The following is a 22,924-nucleotide window of genomic DNA, read 5'->3' on the forward strand; positions in this document are numbered from 1 at the left end:
AAATTAATTAAAAAATAGAAGAAATTTTGTAAAAATTACCATTTTCCCCTATTTTTAACTGCAATATGTCACATATGTACACACATACTGTACAATTTTTTTAATTAAATATATATTTCTATCTCTTTACTCCATTTTGGCAGCACTTTTGAAAAAATAAAATACATTTTCAGCAATTTAGAGGACTTACAAATTGAATAATAATTTTATAAATTTTGAAGTACATTTTGTTTTCCTGCACCAAGCCAGATTTTCAGAGGCTCATAGGTGTCAGAATGGTGGAAACCCCCACAAATGACCCCATTTAGAAAACTAGACCCCTTAAGGTATTTACCTAAGGGTATAGTAAGTATTTTGACCCCACAGTTTTTTGCTAAATGTAATACATAGCAGGTGAAAAAAAAAAAAAATTCACTTTTTTTCATAAAAGTATCAGTTTGAAGACCAATTTCTTTGTAAAGCGACCATGAGAATGAAGAAACACACCACAAAATCTATCACCCTGTTTCTCCTGTTTTCAAAAATACCAACATTGTGGCCCTAATGCGCTGCCTGGACACACGGCAGGACCCAAAAGGAAGGGAGCACCCGGAGGCTTTCAGGACTCATATTTTGCTTGAAAATGTTTTAGGCCCCACTGTACATTTGGAGAGGCTTTGAGCTGCCAGAACGATAGAAACTCCCCATAAACGACCCCATTTAGAAAACTAGACCCCATAAGGTATTTATTTAGGGGTATAGTAATTATTTTGACCCCACAGTTCTTTGCTAAATTTAATGCATATCAGGTGAAAAAAATAATAATTTCACTTTTTTCATAAAAGTATTTGTTTGAAGACCGATTTCTTTGTAAAGCGACCATGAAAATGAAGAAACACACCCCAAAATCTATCACCCTCTTTCTCCTGTTTTCAAAAATACCCACATTGTGGCCCTAATGCGTTGTTTGGACACACGGCAGGGCCCCAAAGGAAGGGAACACCCGGAGGCTTTCAGGACTCATATTTTGCTTGAAAATGTTTTAGGCCCCACTGTACATTTGGAGAGGCTTTGAGCCGCCAGAACGATAGAAACTCCCCATAAACGACCCCATTTAGAAAACTAGACCCCTTAAGGGATTTATCTAGGGGTATAGTTAGCATTTTGACCACACAGGTTTTTCGCTAAATATATTGAAATAAGTCTGTAAGAATTAAAATGTACTTTTTTTCTGAAACAACATAGAAATTTTTATTATTTACAAGGAATAACGAAGAAAATGCACCCCAACATTTGTAAAGCAATGTCTCCCGATTACGACAATACCCCATATGTGGTAATAAACTGCTGTTTGGACCCACAGCAGGGCTCAGAAGGGAAGGAGCGCCATTTGGATTTATGATTTTGCTGGAATGGTTTTCGGTGCCATGTCGCATTTGCAATGCACTGGAGGGACCAAAACAGTGAAAACCCACCAAAAGTGACCCCATTTTGGAAAAACCTTCAAGGAATTTTTCTAGGGGTATAGTGAGCATTTAGACCCCACGGGTCTTTTGCAGAGTTTATTAGAATTAGGGCGCGAAAATTAATATCAACATTTTTTCCACTAAAATGTTGCATTTTCTCATTTTCACAAGGGATAAAGGAGGAAAAAAACAACCATTTTTTTTATAAAGCAATTTCTCCCGAGTACGGAAATACCCAACATGTTGTCATACGTTTTTTTCATTAGAAATGAATTAACCCTTTCAGGACTGATCCATTTTTTGCTTTCATATTTTAGATTTTCACTCCCCGCTTTCCAAGAGCCATAACTTTTTTACTTTTCCATCAATAGAGCGGTGTGAGGGCTTATTTGTTGCGGGACAATCTGTCGTTTTCATTGGTACCATTTTGGGGTACATGCGATTTTTTTGGATCACTTTTTAATCAATTTTTTTGCAATCCTGAGCAAAAAACAGGAATTCTGACACCGTTTTTTAGGTTTTTTTTTTGCGGCGCTCACCGTACGCTATAAATGACGTTTTTACTTTATTCTGCGGGTTGGTACGATTACGGCGATACCATATGTATATAGGTTTGGTCCTTTTTTTTAGCGTTTGCGCAATAAAATGACTTATTTATAAAAAAAAAAATTTCTGTGTCACCGTATTCTGAGAGCCATAATTTTTTAATTTTTTAGTCAAAAAAGCGGTGTAAGGGCTTGTTTTTTGCGGGACGGATAGAAGTTTTTATTGGTACTATTTTCGGGTACATGCGACTTTTTGATCACTTTTTATTCTTTATTTAGGGAGCGGTGGTGACCCAAAAAATTGCGATTCTGTCGTAGTTTTTTATTGATTTTTTTTGGGGTGTTCATCGTGCGGGAAAAATAACATTATAGTTTTATAGTTGGGTTCGTTACGAACGCGGTGATACCAAATATGTTTACTTTTTTAACGTGTTCATTTTTTTTCTATAATAAAAGTCTTATTATAGGGAAAAAAAGCATTTATTGTTTATAGAACTTATAACTTTTATTTTTACACTTTTTTATTACTTTTTTTAACTTTTTTAACTTGTCCCACTAGGGGACACTTAGTCTTGCAGCTTTGATCGCTGCTAGAGTACATTACACTACACACGTAGTGTGATGTACTCTAACTGTCATTGTGACGTGACTGTCACACTGACAGGAAGCAGAGGAGGAACGGCCGGAGGCTGTTCCTCCGAGGCTTCCGTGCATGGCAGCCCGGAGGTCATTATCTGACCTCCGATTGCCGTGACAAGCATCGGTAGCCCCCACGATCACTTCGTGGGGGCTGCTGATGTGCTTCAAACCACTTAAATGCGGCGACGACAATCCGTCGCCGCACTTAAGGGGTTAACTGCCGAAATCAGCGGCGATGGTCCGCTGTCCGGCAAGACTGATGTCTCAGCTGTCGGGGACAACTGTCAGCGCGGGTCTGTCACTCTGTGTTTACACAGAGTGACAGTTTGAAATGCGGACGAAAATGAACGTCATGGTGCGGGAACTAGCAGCCGACCATGACGTTCATTTTCGTCCTTGGTCGTTAAGGGGTTAATCAAGTGTCCTGACAATGAATATACATTACCTCCAGCCAGGACGTGATGTGTATTCACAATCCTGACACTTCTGCAACTTTTCTGTGAGATTTCCAGCAAGGCAATCGTAATCTCGCGAGATTACGCTGTAAACTGTCATTTAAAACGAGATTACGATTGCCTTGCTGGAAATCTCACAGAAAAGATTCAGAAGTGTCAGGATTGTGAATACACATCACATCCTGGCTGGAGGTAATGTATATTCATTATCAGGACACTTGATTAACATTAATGTGTGTGTATGTGGCTGCACATCGTGTTCTAGTAAGAACACGATGCTGCTGTGTAAATGAATGGAGAGAAGTGCATGACGCTGATTGGTCACCATCATACACTCCTCTGTACAACGCCCACTTGGTCTAAAGTAAAAACACGCCCACTTGGGCATTAAGAAACTAATTAGCATAAAGCTAAAATCGCTCATAACGTGGTAAAAATCGTTTTTCTAAATAAAAAGCACTGCTGTAATCTACATTACAGCGTGAGAGAGAGAGAGAGAGAGAGAGAGAGAGAGAGAGAGAGAATTACAAAGTTGTTTTATGTTAGGTATACTATTAGATCAGCAGAAGTTGTTTGAAAAGTTAGTGCCCATTTAATCAACTCCAAGATGCCGTCCAAGACAACCACATGGGAAAAAAATTGTAAGAAAAACAGCCTCCACATCCAAAACGGCAACATCTGGCTCCAATATTTCAGGGACCTATACAAAGGTATCCCGAAGAAAAAGCATAGCCAAGAACAAAAACAGATAATGACAAAATTGAAGACTATGGAGGAAACAATTAAAGATTTCCAAAACTACCTGGATGCACCAATAACACTGCAAGAAGTAACAGAGAGACTCGCATCCATGAGGAGTAAAAATCCATTGGCCTAGACAGAATCTTACCAGAAATAATAAAAATTGGCCGCAATAGCAAAATTGTTAAATATTGTGCTTGTCCTTTAAATCTAGACCAAGACCTACAGACAAGAGCAGGGACAGGTACAACCCAGCCAGCTACCAAGGGATATGTGTTAGCAGCAACCTGGAGAAACTGTTTAACAGCATCCTGAATAGGAGATTCCTGAGCTACCTCACCCAGATCAATGTCCACAACCAAGCCAAGATGGGTTCATAAAAAACTACCACACCACTGACCACTACTACTCCCTACACAGTCTCATCAAGAGCCACGTCCACAATACAAAACATGGAAAGATATACGCCTGTTTTGTGAACTTTAAAAAGGCCTTCGACTCAGTGTGGCACTCGGGCCTAATCCTAAACCGCCAGAGAGCGGAATAGGAGGTAAAACCTATGACGTCATCAGAAGCTCCTATACAGAGAACAGATGCAGCATGAAGGTGAATGGCAGTAGAACGGCTGATTTCCAGCAGAGCCAAAGAGTTAGACAGGGCTGCAGCCTAAGTCCAATGCTCTCCAACATCTACATCAATGAACTGGCCACAGCTCTGGAATCCTCCTCAGCACCAGGTCTCACTCTCCATGACAATTTCTATTATATGTAAATGCTCTTCTGCTACTATCACCAACCGCGAAAGGCCTTCAAGACAACCTGGAAATTCTGGAGAAATTCGTCTCCAGGTGAGCACTTCCCATTAATCCAAAGAAAACCAACATCATGGTGTTCCAGAGGAGAAACTCATCCAGCAATCCTTCCTTCATGCTAAACAATGGCCCACTTACAGCGACCGACAGATACAGCTGGGCCTAGGAATTAACTGCATCATCTAACACCACCAGTGACGGTCTGGCTTACAATCTTTGACTGCATCATCCCCCGATCCTTCTGTAGGGCAGTGATGTCTAAGGTCCGGACAAATTAAGAAGAGAAAAAACAAGATCCAAGAGGACTGGAGGAACGACATAAGCACATCACAGAAACTGACAATATACCAGGGTCTGCACAGAAAGTACAAACTGGCCATGGATAAACTACCAAACCCAAGAGACAGACAGATCCTGAGCCAGCCAGTACAGACTGAGTGCCCACAGGCCTAGGGAGAGCAGACTGTGCCAACAGTGCAACCAGGAGGTCTATGAGGATGAAGCCAACTTCCTAATAAGATGCCCCAAACAGTCAGCAGTGAGGGACACACTTCAGGAGACTCTAATCTCTTCCTGCACTTCAGCCTCATGGAGGAGGAAGAGAAACAACACATTCCTGCAGGGTGAAGAAGAAAACACAGTGGGCATAGCAGCACAATAAGTTAATTGTAAAGGATCTTCCAGACACAGCTTCTGTGTCGACGCCCGTGTTTAATCAGTCTGCATCTGTTCCTAGGTCTGATAGAGTGACTCGATCTGCTACCACTCAGGTTGGTAGGCTGAGGAGTGGGAGAACCTATCACAGCCTGGCCAGACGGTTCTAGCTCCCGCCCTTGGTCTATTTATACCTTCATTTGCTGCTTGTCCTTTGCCTGTGATTCTTGTGTTTCCTGGCTCTGCTGTTCCTGCTATTACCATTGACCTCTGCTTCATATTGACCCTGGCTTGACTGACTATTCTCTTGCTCTGCATTTGTTACCTCGTACACTCCTGGTTTGACTCGTCTCGTCCACTACTCTGTTGCTCACGGTGATGCCGTAGGCAACTGACCTTCTTCCCTTGCTTCTGTGTTCCCTTGTCTTGTTTTGTTTGTCGTGCACATAGTGAGCGTAGGGACCGTCGCCCAGTTGTAGGCCGTCGCCTAGGACGGACTGTGCAATTAGGCAGGGACTGAGTGGCGGGTAGTTTAGGGCTCACCTGTCTGTCTTCCTACCCCGACATTACATTAGTGCATGCCATAGACTGAGAGGAACATTATATGCCATGAACTTCTATACCCCTGTCTGGATGTTTCACTATACCCCAACCCCTCATTCCATTATTTACTACTTGAGATAGATAGATAGATAGATAGATAGATAGATAGATAGATAGATAGATAGATAGATAGATAGATAGATAGATAGATAGATAGATAGATAGATAGATAACTAAATGTGTAAAAAGTCACAAGCTATGCAAAAATACAAATTCATCCAAAAATGTATTGAAGACCAAACATACTAATACGTGCATGCTGTATATATAAACAATCATAAGTTATATGAATATAAATTCCACCATGAAGCAAGGACAAAAATTGTAAGTGAGAAATACTTTGAAATACTTGAATAATTATTCAGTCACTATGTGGTTATGATGTGGCGGTATTATTCAGTAAAAGAATGGGGGTATTATTCAGTCACTACGTGATTATGGTGTGAAGGTATTATTCAGTAACAGTATGGGGGTATTATTCAGTCACTATGAGCTTATGGAGTGGCGGTATCGTTCAGTAACAGTATGGGGGTATTATTCAGTAACAGAATGGGGGTATCATTCAGTCACTATGTGGTTATGTTGTGGAGGTATTATTCAGCAACAGTATGGGGTATTATTCAGTCACTATGTGGGTATAGTATGGAGGTATTATTCAGCAACAGTATGGGGGTATTATTCAGTCAATATGTGGTTATGATTTGGCGGTATTATTCTGTAAAAGTATGGGGGTATTATTCAGTCACTATGTGGTTATGGTGTGGAGGTGTTATTCAGTAACAGTATGGGGGTATTATTCAGTCACTATGTGGTTATGGTGTGGTGGTATTATTCAGTAATAGTATGGGGTATTATTCAGTCACTATGTGGTTATGGTGTGGAGGTATTATTCAGTATCAGTATGGGGGTATTATTCAGTCACTATGTGGTTATGGTGTGGAGGTATTATTCAGCAACAGTATGGGGGTATTATTCAGTCACTATGTGGGTATAGTGTGGAGGTATTATTCAGCAACAGTATGGGTGTATTATTCAGTCAATATGTGGTTATGATGTGGCGGTATTATTCTGTAAAAGTATGGGGGTATTATTCAGTCACTATGTGGTTTGGTGTGGTGGTATTATTCAGTAATAGTATGGGGTATTATTCAGTCACTATGTGATTATGGTGTGGAGGTATTATTCAGTATCAGTATGGGGGTATTATTCAGTCACTATGTGGTTATGGTGTGGAGGTATTATTCAGCAACAGTATGGGGGTATTATTCAGTCACTATGTGGGTATAGTGTGGAGGTATTATTCAGCAACAGTATGGGGGTATTATTCAGTCAATATGTGGTTATGATGTGGCGGTATTATTCTGTAAAAGTATGGGGGTATTATTCAGTCACTATGTGGTTATGGTGTGGTGGTATTATTCAGTAATAGTATGGGGTATTATTCAGTCACTATGTGGTTATGGTGTGGAGGTATTATTCAGTATCAGTATGGGGGTATTATTCAGTCACTATGTGGTTATGGTGTGGTGGTATTATTCAGTAATAGTATGGGGTATTATTCAGTCACTATGTGGTTATGGTGTGGAGGTATTATTCAGTATCAGTATGGGGGTATTATTCAGTCACTATGTGGTTATGGTGTGGTGGTATTATTCAGTAATAGTATGGGGTATTATTCAGTCACTATGTGGTTATGGTGTGGAGGTATTATTCAGTATCAGTATGGGGTTATTATTCAGTCACTATGTGGTTATGGTGTGGAGGTATTATTCAGTAACAGTGTGGTGGTATTATTCAATCACTATGTGGTTATTGTGTGGGGGTATTATGCAGTCACTATGTGGTTATGGTGTGGCGGTATTATTCAGTAAAAGTATGGTAATATTATTCAGTCACTATGTGGTTATGGTGGGAAGGTATTATTGTTCAGTAACAGTATGCAGGTATTAATCATTCACTATGTGGTTATGGTGTGGCGGTATTATTTAGTAACAGTATGAGGGTATTTGTAAAGGATCTGCCAGGTACTACGTCTGTGTATACTCCCGGGATTAATCAGTCGACACCTGAGGCCAGACCTCTTAGACTGACACCAGCTCCCACCAACCAGGGTGGCAGGCTCAGGAGTGGGAGAGCCTATCGCGGCCTGGTCAGTCGGAGTTAGCTCCGCCCCCTGTCCATTTATACCTGCCGTGTTCTCTTCCTCAGTGCTTGTTATTCTTCTTGGATTCCTGGCCCCACTGCTGCCTTGCTCCAGCCTGCTTCTGCCGTGCTTCTGCCTTGCTTCAGTTCCGCTTATCCTGCTTCGCTTTGCCCCTGGCTTGCTTCCTGCTCCGTGCTCTCGTTGGTATACTCCACTACATCCTGATCCTAACTGACTCATTCACCGCTCCGTTTCCTCGCGGCGTTCCGTGGGCTACTGCCTCTTCCCTTGCGTGTTCCCTGTTTGTACTCCCTTGCACTTAGACAGCGTAGGGACCGCCGCCAAGTTGTACCCCGTCGCCTAGGGCGGGTCGTTGCAAGTAGGCAGGGACAGGGCGGTGGGTAGATTAGGGCTCACTTGTTCCCTTCACCTCCTTCCTGCCATTACATAATAACAAGCCCATACCTAGTCTACCATTTCTCCTACGCTGACGCTATCATGGACCGCCTTGAGACCCTGACCCAGCAGATGCAGGGCCTCTCCCTACAGGTCCAGGCCCTGGCTCAGAGGGTCAACCAGTCTGACGCTGCCATAGTAGTACCCCTCACCTCACCTCTAGAACCCGACCTCAAGTTACCTGACCGGTTCTCAGGGGACCGTAAGACTTTTCTCTCCTTCCGGGAGAGTTGCAGACTTTATTTCCGCCTAAAACCTCACTCCTCAGGTTCCGAGAACCAGCGGGTGGGTATCATTATATCCCGACTCCAGGAAGGGCCCCAAGAGTGGGCCTTCTCTTTGGCTCCTGACGCCCCTGAACTTTCCTCCGTTGATCGTTTTTTTCTCTGCCCTCGGACTCATTTACGACGAGACTGACAGGACTGCCTTAGCCGAGAGTCAGCTGGTGACCTTACGTCAGGGTAGGAGACCTGTTGAGGAATACTGTTCTGATTTTAGAAAGTGGTGCGTAGCTTCTCGGTGGAACGACCCGGCCCTAAGGTGCCAGTTTAGGTTAGGATTATCTGACGCCCTGAAGGATCTGCTGGTTAGCTACCCCTCTTCTGACTCCCTAGACCAGGTTATGGCCCTAGCAGTACGACTTGACCGACGTCTCAGGGAACGTCAGCTTGAACGTTTCAATGTGTTCCCCTCTGACTTCCCTGCGATTCCCCCCGAGGTCCCGTCTCCTCGCTCTTCCACGGAGGACTCGGAGGTACCTATGCAACTCGGGGCCTCCATGTCCCCTCGACAACGTAGAGAGTTCCGCAGGAAGAATGGTCTCTGCTTCTATTGTGGGGACGACAAGCATCTACTGAACACCTGTCCCAGGCGCAAGAATAAACAGCCGGAAAACTTCCGCGCCTAAGTGATCATCGGGGAGGTCACTTGGGCGCACAGGCATTTCCCGTTAATATGAAACGCAATAAAATTTTGCTTCCCTTTCAGGTCTCGTTTGCTGGCCGGTCTGCCACTGGCAGTGCCTTCGTGGATTCTGGCTCATCTGCTAATATCATGTCTGTGGAATTTGCTATGTCTCTAAAAATGCCTTTTATTGATTTGCCTTATCCTATCCCGGTAGTGGGTATCGACTCCACTCCTCTTGCTAATGGTTATTTTACTCAGCATACTCCTGTTTTTGAACTCCGTGTTGGCTCCATGCATTTGGAGCAGTGCTCTGTACTGGTGATGCAGGGATTATCGTCCGATCTGGTATTAGGTCTTCCCTGTTTGCAGCTGCATAATCCCACGTTTGATTGGAATACTGGGGATCTCACCAAATGGGGTAGTGAATGCCTGATGTCATGTCTTTCGGTTAACTCTATTTCTCCCCGGGAGGAGGTAAACACGCTTCCTGAGTTTGTTCAGGACTTCGCTGATGTGTTTTCTAAGGAAGCCTCCGAGGTGTTGCCCCCTCATAGAGATTACGATTGCGCCATCGATTTGGTGCCTGGTGCCAAGCTTCCTAAGGGTAGGATATTTAATCTTTCATGTCCTGAACGTGAAGCTATGAGGGAGTATATCCAAGAATGCCTGGCCAAGGGTTTCATTCGCCCCTCGACTTCTCCTGTAGGTGCTGGCTTCTTCTTCGTGGGGAAGAAGGATGGTGGTCTTAGGCCGTGCATTGATTATCGGAACCTGAATAAGGTCACCGTAAGGAACCAGTATCCCCTTCCTTTGATTCCGGATCTTTTTAATCAGGTTCAGGGGGCCCAATGGTTTTCTAAGTTCGATCTACGGGGGGCATATAACCTTATCCGCATCAAAGAGGGGGATGAGTGGAAAACTGCGTTCAACACACCCGAAGGTCATTTCGAATACCTGGTCATGCCCTTTGGGTTGTGTAATGCCCCTGCCGTCTTCCAGAATTTTATTAATGAAATTCTGAGAGATTACCTGGGTAATTTTCTTGTAGTGTACCTTGATGACATACTGGTGTTTTCCAAGGACTGGTCCTCCCACGTGGAGCATGTCAGGAAGGTCCTCCAGGTCCTCCGGGAAAATAATCTGTTTGCGAAGACCGAAAAATGTGTGTTTGGGGTACAGGAGATACCATTTTTAGGTCAAATCCTCACTCCTCATGAATTCCGCATGGACCCTGCCAAGGTTCAGGCTGTGGCGGAATGGGTCCAACCTGCCTCCCTGAATGCGCTACAGTGTTTTTTGGGGTTCGCTAACTATTACAGGAGATTTATTGCCAACTTCTCAGTCGTCGCTAAGCCTCTTACGGACCTTACTCGCAAGGGTGCTGATGTCCTCCATTGGCCCCCTGAGGCCGTCCAGGCTTTTGAGACCCTCAAGAAGTGCTTTATCTCGGCCCCCGTGCTGGTTCAGCCCAACCAAAGGGAGCCATTTATTGTGGAGGTTGACGCATCCGAGGTGGGAGTGGGGGCCGTCTTGTCCCAGGGTACCAGCTCCCTCACCCATCTCCGCCCCTGTGCTTACTTCTCTAGGAAGTTTTCGCCCACGGAGAGTAACTATGATATTGGCAACCGCAAACTTTTAGCCATTAAATGGGCTTTTGAAGAGTGGCGTCACTTCCTGGAGGGGGCCAGACACCAGGTAACGGTCCTTACTGACCACAAGAATCTGGTTTTCCTAGAATCTGGCCGGAGGCTTAATCCGAGACAAGCTCGTTGGGCACTATTCTTTACCAGATTTAATTTCTTGGTTACCTATAGGGCTGGGTCCAAAAATATTAAGGCTGATGCACTGTCACGTAGTTTCATGGCCAATCCTCCTTCCGAGAAGGATCCTGCTTGTATTTTACCCCCTGGTATAATCGTTTCTGCCACTGATTCTGATTTAGCTTCTGACATCGCGGCTGATCAAGGTTCAGCTCCCGGGAACCTCCCTGGGGACAAACTGTTTGTCCCCCTGCAATACCGGCTAAGGGTACTCAGGGAAAACCATGACTCCGCACTATCTGGTCATCCTGGCATCTTGGGTACCAAACACCTCATTACCAGAAACTATTGGTGGCCTGGGTTGCCTAAAGACGTTAGGGCTTATGTCGCCGCTTGTGAGGTTTGTGCTAGGTCCAAGACCCCTAGGTCCCGACCTGCGGGCTTACTACGTTCCTTGCCCATTCCCCAGAGACCTTGGACCCATATCTCCATGGATTTTATCACCGATTTGCCTCCATCTTAGGGCAAGTCGGTGGTGTGGGTGGTAGTAGACCGCTTCAGCAAGATGTGCCACTTTGTGCCCCTTAAGAAACTACCTAACGCCAAGACGTTAGCTTCTTTGTTTGTTAAACACATTCTGCGTCTCCAAGGGGCCCCAGTCAATATCGTTTCTGACAGAGGGGTACAATTTGTTTCCTTATTTTGGAGAGCTTTTTGTAAAAAGTTGGAGATTGATCTGTCCTTCTCCTCCGCCTTCCATCCCGAAACTAATGGCCAAACGGAAAGGACTAACCAATCCCTGGAACAATATTTAAGGTGTTTCATCTCTGACTGTCAATTTGATTGGGTCTCATTCCTTCCCCTCGCCGAATTTTCCCTGAATAACCGGGTCAGTAACTCGTCAGGGGTCTCCCCGTTTTTCTGTAATTTCGGGTTTAACCCAAGGTTCTCCTCCGTTTCTCCTGGTTGTTCCAATAATCCCGAGGTAGAGGACGTTCATCGGGAACTGTGCACAGTCTGGGCCCAGGTTCAGAAGAACCTAGAGGCGTCCCAGAGCGTACAAAAGATTCAGGCTGATAGTAGACGTTCTGCTAACCCCCGGTTTGTCGTCGGGGATCTGGTCTGGTTGTCGTCCAGGAACTTACGCCTTAAGGTCCCGTCCAGGAAGTTTGCTCCCCGATTTATTGGACCTTATAAGATCATTGAAGTCCTCAACCCTGTATCCTTCCGTCTGGAGCTGCCCCCATCCTTTCGCATACATGACGTCTTCCATGCCTCCCTCCTTAAACGCTGCTCCCCGTTCTGGTCCCCCTCGAGGAAACCTCCTGTTCCCGTTCTCACCCCTGAGGGGGTGGAATTCGAGGTGGCCAAGATTATGGACAGCAGGATGATCCAGGGCTCCCTCCAGTACCTGGTCCATTGGAGAGGATACGGGCCGGAGGAGAGGACTTGGGTACCTGCTCGTGATGTTCACGCTGGGGTATTGATCAGGAGGTTCCACCTTCTCTTCCCCACTAAACCGGGTCCTCTTAGTAAGGGTCCGATGGCCCCTCATAAAAGGGGGAGTACTGTAAAGGATCTGCCAGGTACTACGTCTGTGTATACTCTCGGGATTAATCAGTCGACACCTGAGGCCAGACCTCTTAGACTGACACCGGCTCCCACCAACCAGGGTGGCAGGCTCAGGAGTGGGAGAGCCTATCGCGGCCTGGTCAGTCGGAGTTAGCTCCGCCCCCTGTCCATTTATACCTGCCGTGTTCTCTTCCTCAGTGCTTGTTATTCTTCTTGGATTCCTGGCCCCACTGCTGCCTTGCTCCAGCCTGCTTCTGCCGTGCTTCTGCCTTGCTTCAGTTCCGCTTATCCTGCTTCGCTTTGCCCCTGGCTTGCTTCCTGCTCCGTGCTCTCGTTGGTATACTCCACTACATCCTGATCCTGACTGACTCATTCACCGCTCCGTTTCCTCGCGGCGTTCCGTGGGCTACTGCCCCTTCCCTTGCGTGTTCCCTGTTTGTACTCCCTTGCAATTAGACAGCGTAGGGACCGCTGCCAAGTTGTACCCCGTCGCCTAGGGCGGGTCGTTGCAAGTAGGCAGGGACAGGGCGGTGGGTAGATTAGGGCTCACTTGTTCCCTTCACCTCCTTCCTGCCATTACAGTATTATTCAGTCACTATGTGGTTATGGTGTGGAAGTATTATTCATTAACAGTATGAAGGTATTATTCATTCAGTACGTCGTTATGATGAGGCGGTATTATTCAGGCACTGTATGGGGGTATTATTCAGTCACTATGTGGTCATGGTGTGGCAGTATTATTCAGTAACAGTATGGGGGTATTATTTAGTCACTACGTGATTATGGTGTGGAGGTATTATTCAGTAACAGTATGGGGGTATTATTCAGTCACTATGTGGTTATGGTGTGGAGGTATTATTCAGTAACAGTATGGGGGTATTATTCAGTCACTATGTGCTTATGGAGTGGCGGTATTGTTCAGTAACAGTATGGGGGGTATTATTCAGTAACAGTATGGGGGTATCATTCAGTCACTATGTGGTTATGTTGTGGAGGTATTATTCAGTAATAGTATGAAGGTATTATTCATTCACTACGTGGTTATGATGTGGCGGTATTATTTAGTAACAGTATGGGGGTATTATTCAGTCACTATGTGGTCATGGTGTGGCGGTATTATTCAGTAATGGTATGGGGGTATTGTTCAGTCACTACGTGATTATGGTGAGGAGGTGTTATTCAGTAACAGTATGGGGGTATTATTCAGTCAGTATGTGGTTATGGTGTGGAGGTATTATTCAGTAACAGTATGGGGGTATTATTCAGTCACTATGAGCTTATGGAGTGGCGGTATCGTTCAGTAACAGTATGGGGGGTATTATTCAGTAACAGAATGGGGGTATCATTCAGTCACTATGTGATTATGTTGTGGAGGTATTATTTAGCAACAGTATGGGGGTATTATTCAGTCACTATGTGGGTATGGTGTGGAGGTATTATTCAGTAATTGTATTTGGTATTATTCAGTCACTATGTGGTTATGGTGTGGAGGTATTATTCAGTATCAGTATGGGGGTATTATTCAGTCACTATGTGGTTATGGTGTGGAGGTATCATTCATTAACAGTATGGGCGTATTATTCAGTCACTATGTGGTTATGGTGTGTTTGTATTATTCAGTAACTGTGTGGGGGTATTATTCAGTTACTATGTGGTTATGGTGTGGCGGTATTATTCAGTAACAGTATGGTAATATTATTCAGTCACTATGTGGTTATGGTGGGAAGGTATTATTATTCAGTAACAGTATGCAGGTATTATTCAGTCACTATGTGGTTATGGTGTGGCGGTATTATTTAGTAACAATATGAGGGTATTATTTAGTCACTATGTGGTTATGGTGTGGAGGTATTATTCATTAACAGTATGAAGGTATTATTCATTCACTACGTGGTTATGGTGTGGCAGTATTATTCAGTGACAGTATGGGGGTATTATTCAGTCACTATGTGGTCATGGTGTGGCGGTATTATTCAGTAACAGTATGGGTGTATTATTCAGTCACTACGTGATTATGGTGTGGAGGTATTATTCAGTAACAGTATGGGGGTATTATTCAGTCACTATGTGGTTATGGTGTGGAGGTATTATTCATCAACAGTATGGGGGTATTATTCAGTCACTATGTGCTTATGGAGTGGTGGTATTGTTCAGTAACAGTATGGGGGGTATTATTCAGTAACAGTATGGGGGTATTATTTAGTCACTACGTGATTATGGTGTGGAGGTATTATTCAGTAACAGTATGGGGGTATTATTCAGTCACTATGTGGTTATGGTGTGGAGGTATTATTCAGTAACAGTATGGGGGTATTATTCAGTCACTATGTGCTTATGGAGTGGCGGTATTGTTCAGTAACAGTATGGGGGGTATTATTCAGTAACAGTATGGGGGTATCATTCAGTCACTATGTGGTTATGTTGTGGAGGTATTATTCAGTAATAGTATGAAGGTATTATTCATTCACTACGTGGTTATGATGTGGCGGTATTATTTAGTAACAGTATGGGGGTATTATTCAGTCACTGTGGTCATGGTATGGCGGTATTATTCAGTAATGGTATGGGGGTATTGTTCAGTCACTACGTGATTATGGTGAGGAGGTGTTATTCAGTAACAGTATGGGGGTATTATTCAGTCAGTATGTGGTTATGGTGTGGAGGTATTATTCAGTAACAGTATGGGGGTATTATTCAGTCACTATGAGCTTATGGAGTGGCGGTATCGTTCAGTAACAGTATGGGGGGTATTATTCAGTAACAGAATGGGGGTATCATTCAGTCACTATGTGATTATGTTGTGGAGGTATTATTCAGCAACAGTATGGGGGTATTATTCAGTCACTATGTGGGTATGGTGTGGAGGTATTATTCAGTAATTGTATTTGGTATTATTCAGTCACTATGTGGTTATGGTGTGGAGGTATTATTCAGTATCAGTATGGGGGTATTATTCAGTCACTATGTGGTTATGGTGTGGCGGTATCATTCATTAACAGTATGGGCGTATTATTCAGTCACTATGTGGTTATGGTGTGTTTGTATTATTCAGTAACTGTGTGGGGGTATTATTCAGTTACTATGTGGTTATGGTGTGGCGGTATTATTCAGTAACAGTATGGTAATATTATTCAGTCACTATGTGGTTATGGTGGGAAGGTATTATTATTCAGTAACAGTATGCAGGTATTATTCAGTCACTATGTGGTTATGGTGTGGCGGTATTATTTAGTAACAATATGAGGGTATTATTTAGTCACTATGTGGTTATGGCGTGGAGGTATTATTCATTAACAGTATGAAGGTATTATTCATTCACTACGTGGTTATGGTGTGGCAGTATTATTCAGTGACAGTATGGGGGTATTATTCAGTCACTATGTGGTCATGGTGTGGCGGTATTATTCAGTAACAGTATGGGTGTATTATTCAGTCACTACGTGATTATGGTGTGGAGGTATTATTCAGTAACAGTATGGGGGTATTATTCAGTCACTATGTGGTTATGGTGTGGAGGTATTATTCATCAACAGTATGGGGGTATTATTCAGTCACTATGTGCTTATGGAGTGGTGGTATTGTTCAGTAACAGTATGGGGGGTATTATTCAGTAACAGTATGGGGGTATCATTCAGTCACTATGTGGTTATGTTGTGGAGGTATTATTCAGCAACAGTATGGGGGTATTATTCAGTCACTATGTGGTTATGGTGTGGCGGTATTATTCAGAAACAGTATAGGGGTATTATTCAGCCACTGTGTGGTTATGGTGTGGAGGTATTATTCAGTAACAGTATGGGGGTATTATTCAGTCACTATGTGCTTATGGAGTGGCGGTATTGTTCAGTAACAGTATGGGGGGCATTATTCTGTAACAGTATGGGGGTATCATTCAGTCACTCTGTGGTTATGTTGTGGAGGTATTATTCAGCAACAGTATGGGGGTATTATTCAGTCAGTATGTGGTTATGATGTGGAGGTATTATTCAGTAACAGTATGGGATATTATTCAGTCACTATGTGGGTATGGTGTGGAGGTATTATTCAGTAACAGTATGGAGGTATTATTCAGTAACAGTGTGGGGGTATTATTGAGTCACTATGTGGTTATGGTGTGGCGGTATTATTCAGTAACAGTATGGGGGTATTATTCAGTCACTATGTGGTTATGGTGTGGAGGTATTATTCGTCATTCACTACGTGGGTATGATGTGGCGGTATTATTCAGTAACAGTATGGGGGTATTATTTAGTCACTATGTGGTCATGATGTGGCGGTATTATTCAGTAACAGTATGGGGGTATTATTCAGTCACTATGTTGTTATGATGTGGCGGTATTATTCAGTATCAGTATGGGGGTATTATTCAATCACTATGGGGTTATGGTGTGGAGTTATTATTCAGTAACAGTATGGGGGTATTATTCAGTCACTATGAGCTTATGGAGTGGCAGTATCGTTCAGTAACAGTATGGGGGGTATTATTCAGTAACAGAATGGGGGTATTATTCAGTCACTATGTGGTGGTAATATATGGTCATGGTGTGGCGGTACTATTCAGTAACACTATGGGGGTATTATTCAGTCACTATGTGGGTATGGTGTGAAGGTATTATTCAGTAACAGTATGGAGGTATTATTCAGTAATAGTGTGGGGGTATTATTCAGTCACTATGTGGTTATAGTGTTTGTATTATTCAGTAACAGTATGGGGGTATTATTCAATCACTGTGTGATTATGGTGTGGTGGTATTATTCAGTAATAGTATGGGGGTATTATTCAGTCACTATGTGGTTATGGTGTGGCGGTATTATTCAGTAACAGTATGGGGGTATTATTCAGTCACTGTGTGGTTATGCTGTGGTGGTATTATTCAGTAACAGCATGGAGGTATTATTCAGTCAATATGTGGTTATAGTGTTTGTATTATTCAGTAACAGTATGGGGGTATTATTCAGTCACTATGTTGTTATATGTGCTCATGGTGTAGTGGTATTATTGTTCAGTGATGGTGGTAATATGTATGTGATAATATTTGCTCTTTGTATAGTCGTATTATTTGGTATCTGCATGACTGTATTATTTAGAGCTCTATTATCATACATAGATAAGTAGCCCTCACAGTACACAGGGACAGTGTACTGCTGAGCCGGTGTATCTAAGCCTTATGTGTTATCTAAGCCTCATCATCCCGTCTTATCTATGTTATTTTATTTTTTGAGGGGGGACAAAACACATCTCACTGGGAACAAAAGAATTGGGCATGTTGAAATCCAACTTGCCTGACCCTACTTTCTCCCTACATCTGCCATTGGGGGAGCGTCCGGACACCCGCATACTTGTTACATAGTTGGCCAGTCTTGTCGAAATCGGGGGGATCAGCCAACATCCATCTAATGTGTGACCACTTTTAATCATCACATTCGGCAGTACTTATTACAGTATTACATAGGTAAAAGCTTCAGCAATATCTACAATACATGCAGCTTTACTGCCGCATGTGACACGCTACACAGGGGCCCACCAAACCTCTATTGCCCAAGGGCCCGCATGAACCTGGAGTCGGCCCTGACTTCAGACCTCCAGAAGCGTTAACATAAACTCCTCCACTGCCTTAGGCGGGATTCACACGACCGGGTCGCGTCCGAGCCCGTGTGCCGGCCGGTAAAATCGGCCATTCTGCCCGGCCGGTTTGCATAAAGTTATGCATCCGTGCCGGGCCGGGCAGATCCGGACAGTGACATCAGCGGCAACTCCTGAAGGGGAATCCCCATGTGTTCGGGGATTCCGCTTCAGGAGTTTCCCCTGATGTCACTGCCCAGATATGGACAGAGACATCAAGCGCTCTGTCCAGGAGCGGAATCCCCGAACACACGGGGATTCCGCTCCTTCAAGGAGCTAAAGTGCGGCTAGCACATAGCAGAGCGGGGTGATACCTCCCCGCTCTGCTATAGTGGCGTCGCTACAGTAGTAGCAGCAGCAGCTGCTGCAGCTGCTAGCGGCGCCATCAAAGGTGTCGCCGGGCCAGGGCGCTTTTAAAACAAGCAGGAGAAGGGAGCCAGCGCAGCGCTCCCTTCCACCTGCTGTACACCCCGGCCCTGCCACACCGTGTACAGCGATGCCATTCGTCAGAATGGCATCAACTCCTCCTCGCATGCACTCTGCGCTGTGAGGAGGAGGAGATAGAGCGCAAGCGCCGGAAAACCCGGCCGTCACTCGGGACACATCCCGGTGATGGCCGGGTATTACCCGGCCCCATAGACTTCTATGGGAGCCGGGCGGCCGGGTACCCGGGCGAAAATAGAGCATGTCCTATTTTTTGACGGGCGGTTTTCCCGGCCGTCAAAAAAATCGGTCGTGTGAATAGCCCCATTAGGGGTCTATTATTCCTAATGCAGCCGGGTGCCGGTCGATTTATGAACGGCCGGCACCCGGCCGGGAAACCCTGCCGTGTGAATGAGGCCTTAGACTATCAGGTATTTAGCTGATAATCTGTTTTACTGCTCTAGCAAATATGTCATCATTAACCCTTCACCCCTATAACTATCTGAGAAGTCACCATTAACCCATTATCAACCCATATGTATGGGTGATCTATGTGCAGCTTTTAAAATGATAAGTAACAGTGCATAAAAATAGTGGTCGAGAGCCCTACAATGCTTTTTGCCCATGGCCCCATTGTATATATAACCGACCCGGCTCATGGGGAGAAATATGTCAATCAATTTGTAATGACTGATATTAAATCTCCCACTTCATTGCTGTAGCTTCTGTAAAATCTTTATGACATGAAGTTCCCCTTATTTCTTCTAAAAGCGGTTCTGCAGAAATAATACACTGCCAAACTTCTGCAGAACCTGCTACAGAGGCAAAAAAAAAGTATTTTTAAAGAGGTTCTGCAGCAGTTGGAATGTTAAATATTAGGTAAAATGCATTGGCCAGCTGTTAAACAACATATATGAGAAGAGGAAACCCAAAAAAAAATAACTAAAATGTCCCCTACATTTTATATTGCACAGTGTAAGTCACATCACCCTCGAGGTCAGTTGGTCGATTCCATCGTAAAATATTCCTGAAGTTAATGGATTCCATGGTGACGTTGATGGGACCTGGAAGATTCCCGAACCCTGTGCATACAAAAATATCAGTGTGGATAATATTATTATTATTGATGATGATCTAATACAGTGGGAGAGATTGATCAATAGTGCCGTAAAATACATTATTTTATGAGATGGCGAATATGGCGCAAATTGATCCAAATTAATCAAAATAGCAAACGCAGATCCATAAATGTGGCCAAACTCGTTAGACAGTTTGCTCTTCCTTTAACCACGTCCCATCTGGTGTACTTTACACCAATATTTTGCGCCACAAAAATGTGCACGTGTGATAATAAATCTGCTGCATTTAGCGACTCATCTTAGCCACGTTCCTTTTTCTATTACATTTAAAAAATTTCAATGCAGGTTCAAAAAGTCTCTAAAACACATAAGGAATGTACTTTTACCACAATTTCTGCCATAAATCTGGTGTGTTTTGCTTAGTAAATTAGTGGGCCCCAGCTATCAAAAGTGGCATTGTTTCCCAATAGCAACCAAATCACAATGCCACTGTCATCATTTTACCCTGGCGGTTTCAGAAATCAGAGCTGAACCTTGGTGGGTTGCCATCTTTTACACTCAAAAATACTGGCCAGGGTCTATTTACCGGTTTTTGCTTTTTCTCTGCCACAATTTTTGACAAATTGCAGCAGAAAAAAAGCCACAAACCAGCACAAGTAAATACACCCTAAAGCCAGGTTCACACCTGTGTTAATGTTTCCGTTCCATAAGAGGAGCAGAACGAAAATACCAGGAGTGCCGGTTCCGTTGTATGACGGACAGCATCGGTGCCCAACGGAACCAATTGACTTTAATGGGTCCCATCTGAGTTCCGTCTAGCTGTCTGTGGTTTGTAAGTTTGCTCTCTGCTGATAGGAGGACATTTGGAGTATAATGCATCCCACGCCACTCTTGATAGTACATATGGGGTCCATCAATGTGAATTTGTTGGGGTTCCTACAGGGAGGAAGAATTGCAAGCTATATGATAATGATGTTGACATAGTCAAGAATATCCTGTGAGTACAAGCACATATTCTTTATGATTTGGGCTCCGCTGCCACCAAACTGGATATGAAATGAAACAACTGAGATGCAATTGAAGTCTAGACTTTCAGGTTTAATTCAAGGAGTTGAACAAAAATATCCTGTGAAACGTTTAGGAATTGCAACCATTTTTCTACACAGCCGCCTCATTTCAGGGCTTCAAAGGTAACTGGAGAAATTAGCATTACCATAAAAAAATATATATTTTTTTTAATACTTTGTAGAGAATCCTTTGCAAACAATGATTGCCTGAAGTCTGGAACCCATGGACATCACCACACGCTGGGTTTCCTCCTTTGTGATGCTTTGCCCGGCCTTTACAGCATGTAACGTCTATGGCCGCGGACCGTCGTTCTGACTTACCCTCTGACGGCCACAGCCATGGACATGTGAGTTCTCGGCGGCATCTCCCTCCTGAGAGATGCTGGCACTCACTTCCTGGTTCAGTGACTGCCTCCCGCAGGGCGCTTGCACCCGCGCGTGCATGGCCTTAAAGAGCCAGTACGCGTCCAGTTGCAGTGAACCTGCAATAAACCCAGAATGCTGCTGGACTATAAAAAAGGCTCTGCCCTCTTGATCATTGCCTGAGCATTGTTGTGTTACCTTAATTTGTCTTGCAAATGGTCTCCTAGTGTTTTCCAGTTTCCAGTGTTACACGTTCCTGCTGCCTGTACCCTGTATCCTGTGCTACCGTTCCTCTGTGCCGTCTAGAGTTGAAGTCGAGTTGTGTCTTCCGCTGCATCCACTGAGTTACACCCACCTCGTGTCTGCCTGCTGCCGGAGCCTCATCTTAAACCTGAATCACCGCTACTGTCTACATTGCCACAGGTACCCTTTCTGAACTATAGACATTGTATTGTACCTGGTTGGCCAGCTGTCTTTCCGCTACACGGTACGGCCCAGTGGGTCCACAACCTGCATCGTGACAGTAGGCTCAGGCCATGGACCCTGCTGGTCAATTCAAAGGTCTGTCACCCTCCCAAGCCATGCAGGCGGTTGAACCTGGCCCGTCACTGCTGGAGGATCTTCCAGGACCTGAGTGTCGGAGTATGCTTGGACAGTTTTGGACAGTTACAGTGTCTACTTACAGCTACAGTAAAGATAATCCTATTGACATTTGGTGGCCAGAAGTCTCAGGAAAACATGTGTTAACAAAAAGGGCGCTTCTTTGGTAGAAACTATTTCATCCAGCTGAGCAGAAACCAAAACTCCATTTGGTGCCAGATTGAGGTTGGTGGAGGCCCCTGGGCAAACAATTTGTTGGTGACCCCATCCCATCTCTAGGACCTGGTTCCCAACTGACCCCACATATAAGTGAGTTTGACGTTTATGGGGGTTATGGATAAAGTTGAGTCAGGGACTTATTTAGACTTTAAAAGAGAGGTCACATGTATGCATGGCCACCTCCCATAGATAGGAACGCCAAACAGCCATCAAGGACCCCATTTTCCAAAAGTTGGGGGTCCCGAAGGTGAGCAGTGTATAAACTACCCAAATAAATAGTCACTGTCTGGGCAGAAAGGTTGACTGGTGGAGTCCCCCAGGGCACGTGCCCAGTGTGTTCTCCCGTTAATCCGGCCTTGACTCCATCCCCCAGCTCAACAGAACTTCAAAGAATAGACATATCTTCCAGGCTGTTCCAGAGAACCTATCAACTGTTATTCCGTTTCTTGTTTACATGCTACACATGTGTGGCATGGCCTATTTCTGGGGGCTGGAATTCTTTTAGTCGCTTTGCTGACTGGTGAAAAGTGAAATGGCACCACCAGCCACCCCAAATTGGAGATGAGAAAGAGAAGGCATGGACTGTGTCCGAGTATGTCCCAAGATACTGCCCCCAGCAGACAGGGAAGGTTGCCACCTCATGGACGGCGTCACCCTGATAGGAAGAGAACTATTTTTCTAGCCACCCAACCATGTTCTCAGACTGTAGAAAGAAGCCAACGTTTCCATTTGAAATCCAAGCAGGGAGAGAACATACAGTACATGAGATAAATCTGACCCAGGTGCGAGCAAAACTATGACCACAACACTGCAAGGCAGC

General features: G+C 44.3%; 1 protein-coding gene across 1 annotated transcript in view; it reads right to left on the reverse strand.

Annotated features, from left to right (window-relative positions):
* LOC142741604 (interleukin-10 receptor subunit beta-like) overlaps positions 1-22,924 on the reverse strand; it is a 45,476-nt gene that overhangs the window by 14,749 nt on the left and 7,803 nt on the right. Inside the window, exon 2 of the mRNA XM_075850969.1 lies at positions 19,735-19,858. Within this exon, the coding sequence (XP_075707084.1) occupies positions 19,735-19,858 (124 nt within the window). The remainder of the gene's footprint in view (positions 1-19,734; positions 19,859-22,924) is intronic.

The sequence above is a fragment of the Rhinoderma darwinii genome, chromosome 2 (genome assembly GCF_050947455.1).
Source record: "Rhinoderma darwinii isolate aRhiDar2 chromosome 2, aRhiDar2.hap1, whole genome shotgun sequence".
Taxonomy (NCBI): Eukaryota; Metazoa; Chordata; class Amphibia; order Anura; family Rhinodermatidae; genus Rhinoderma; species Rhinoderma darwinii.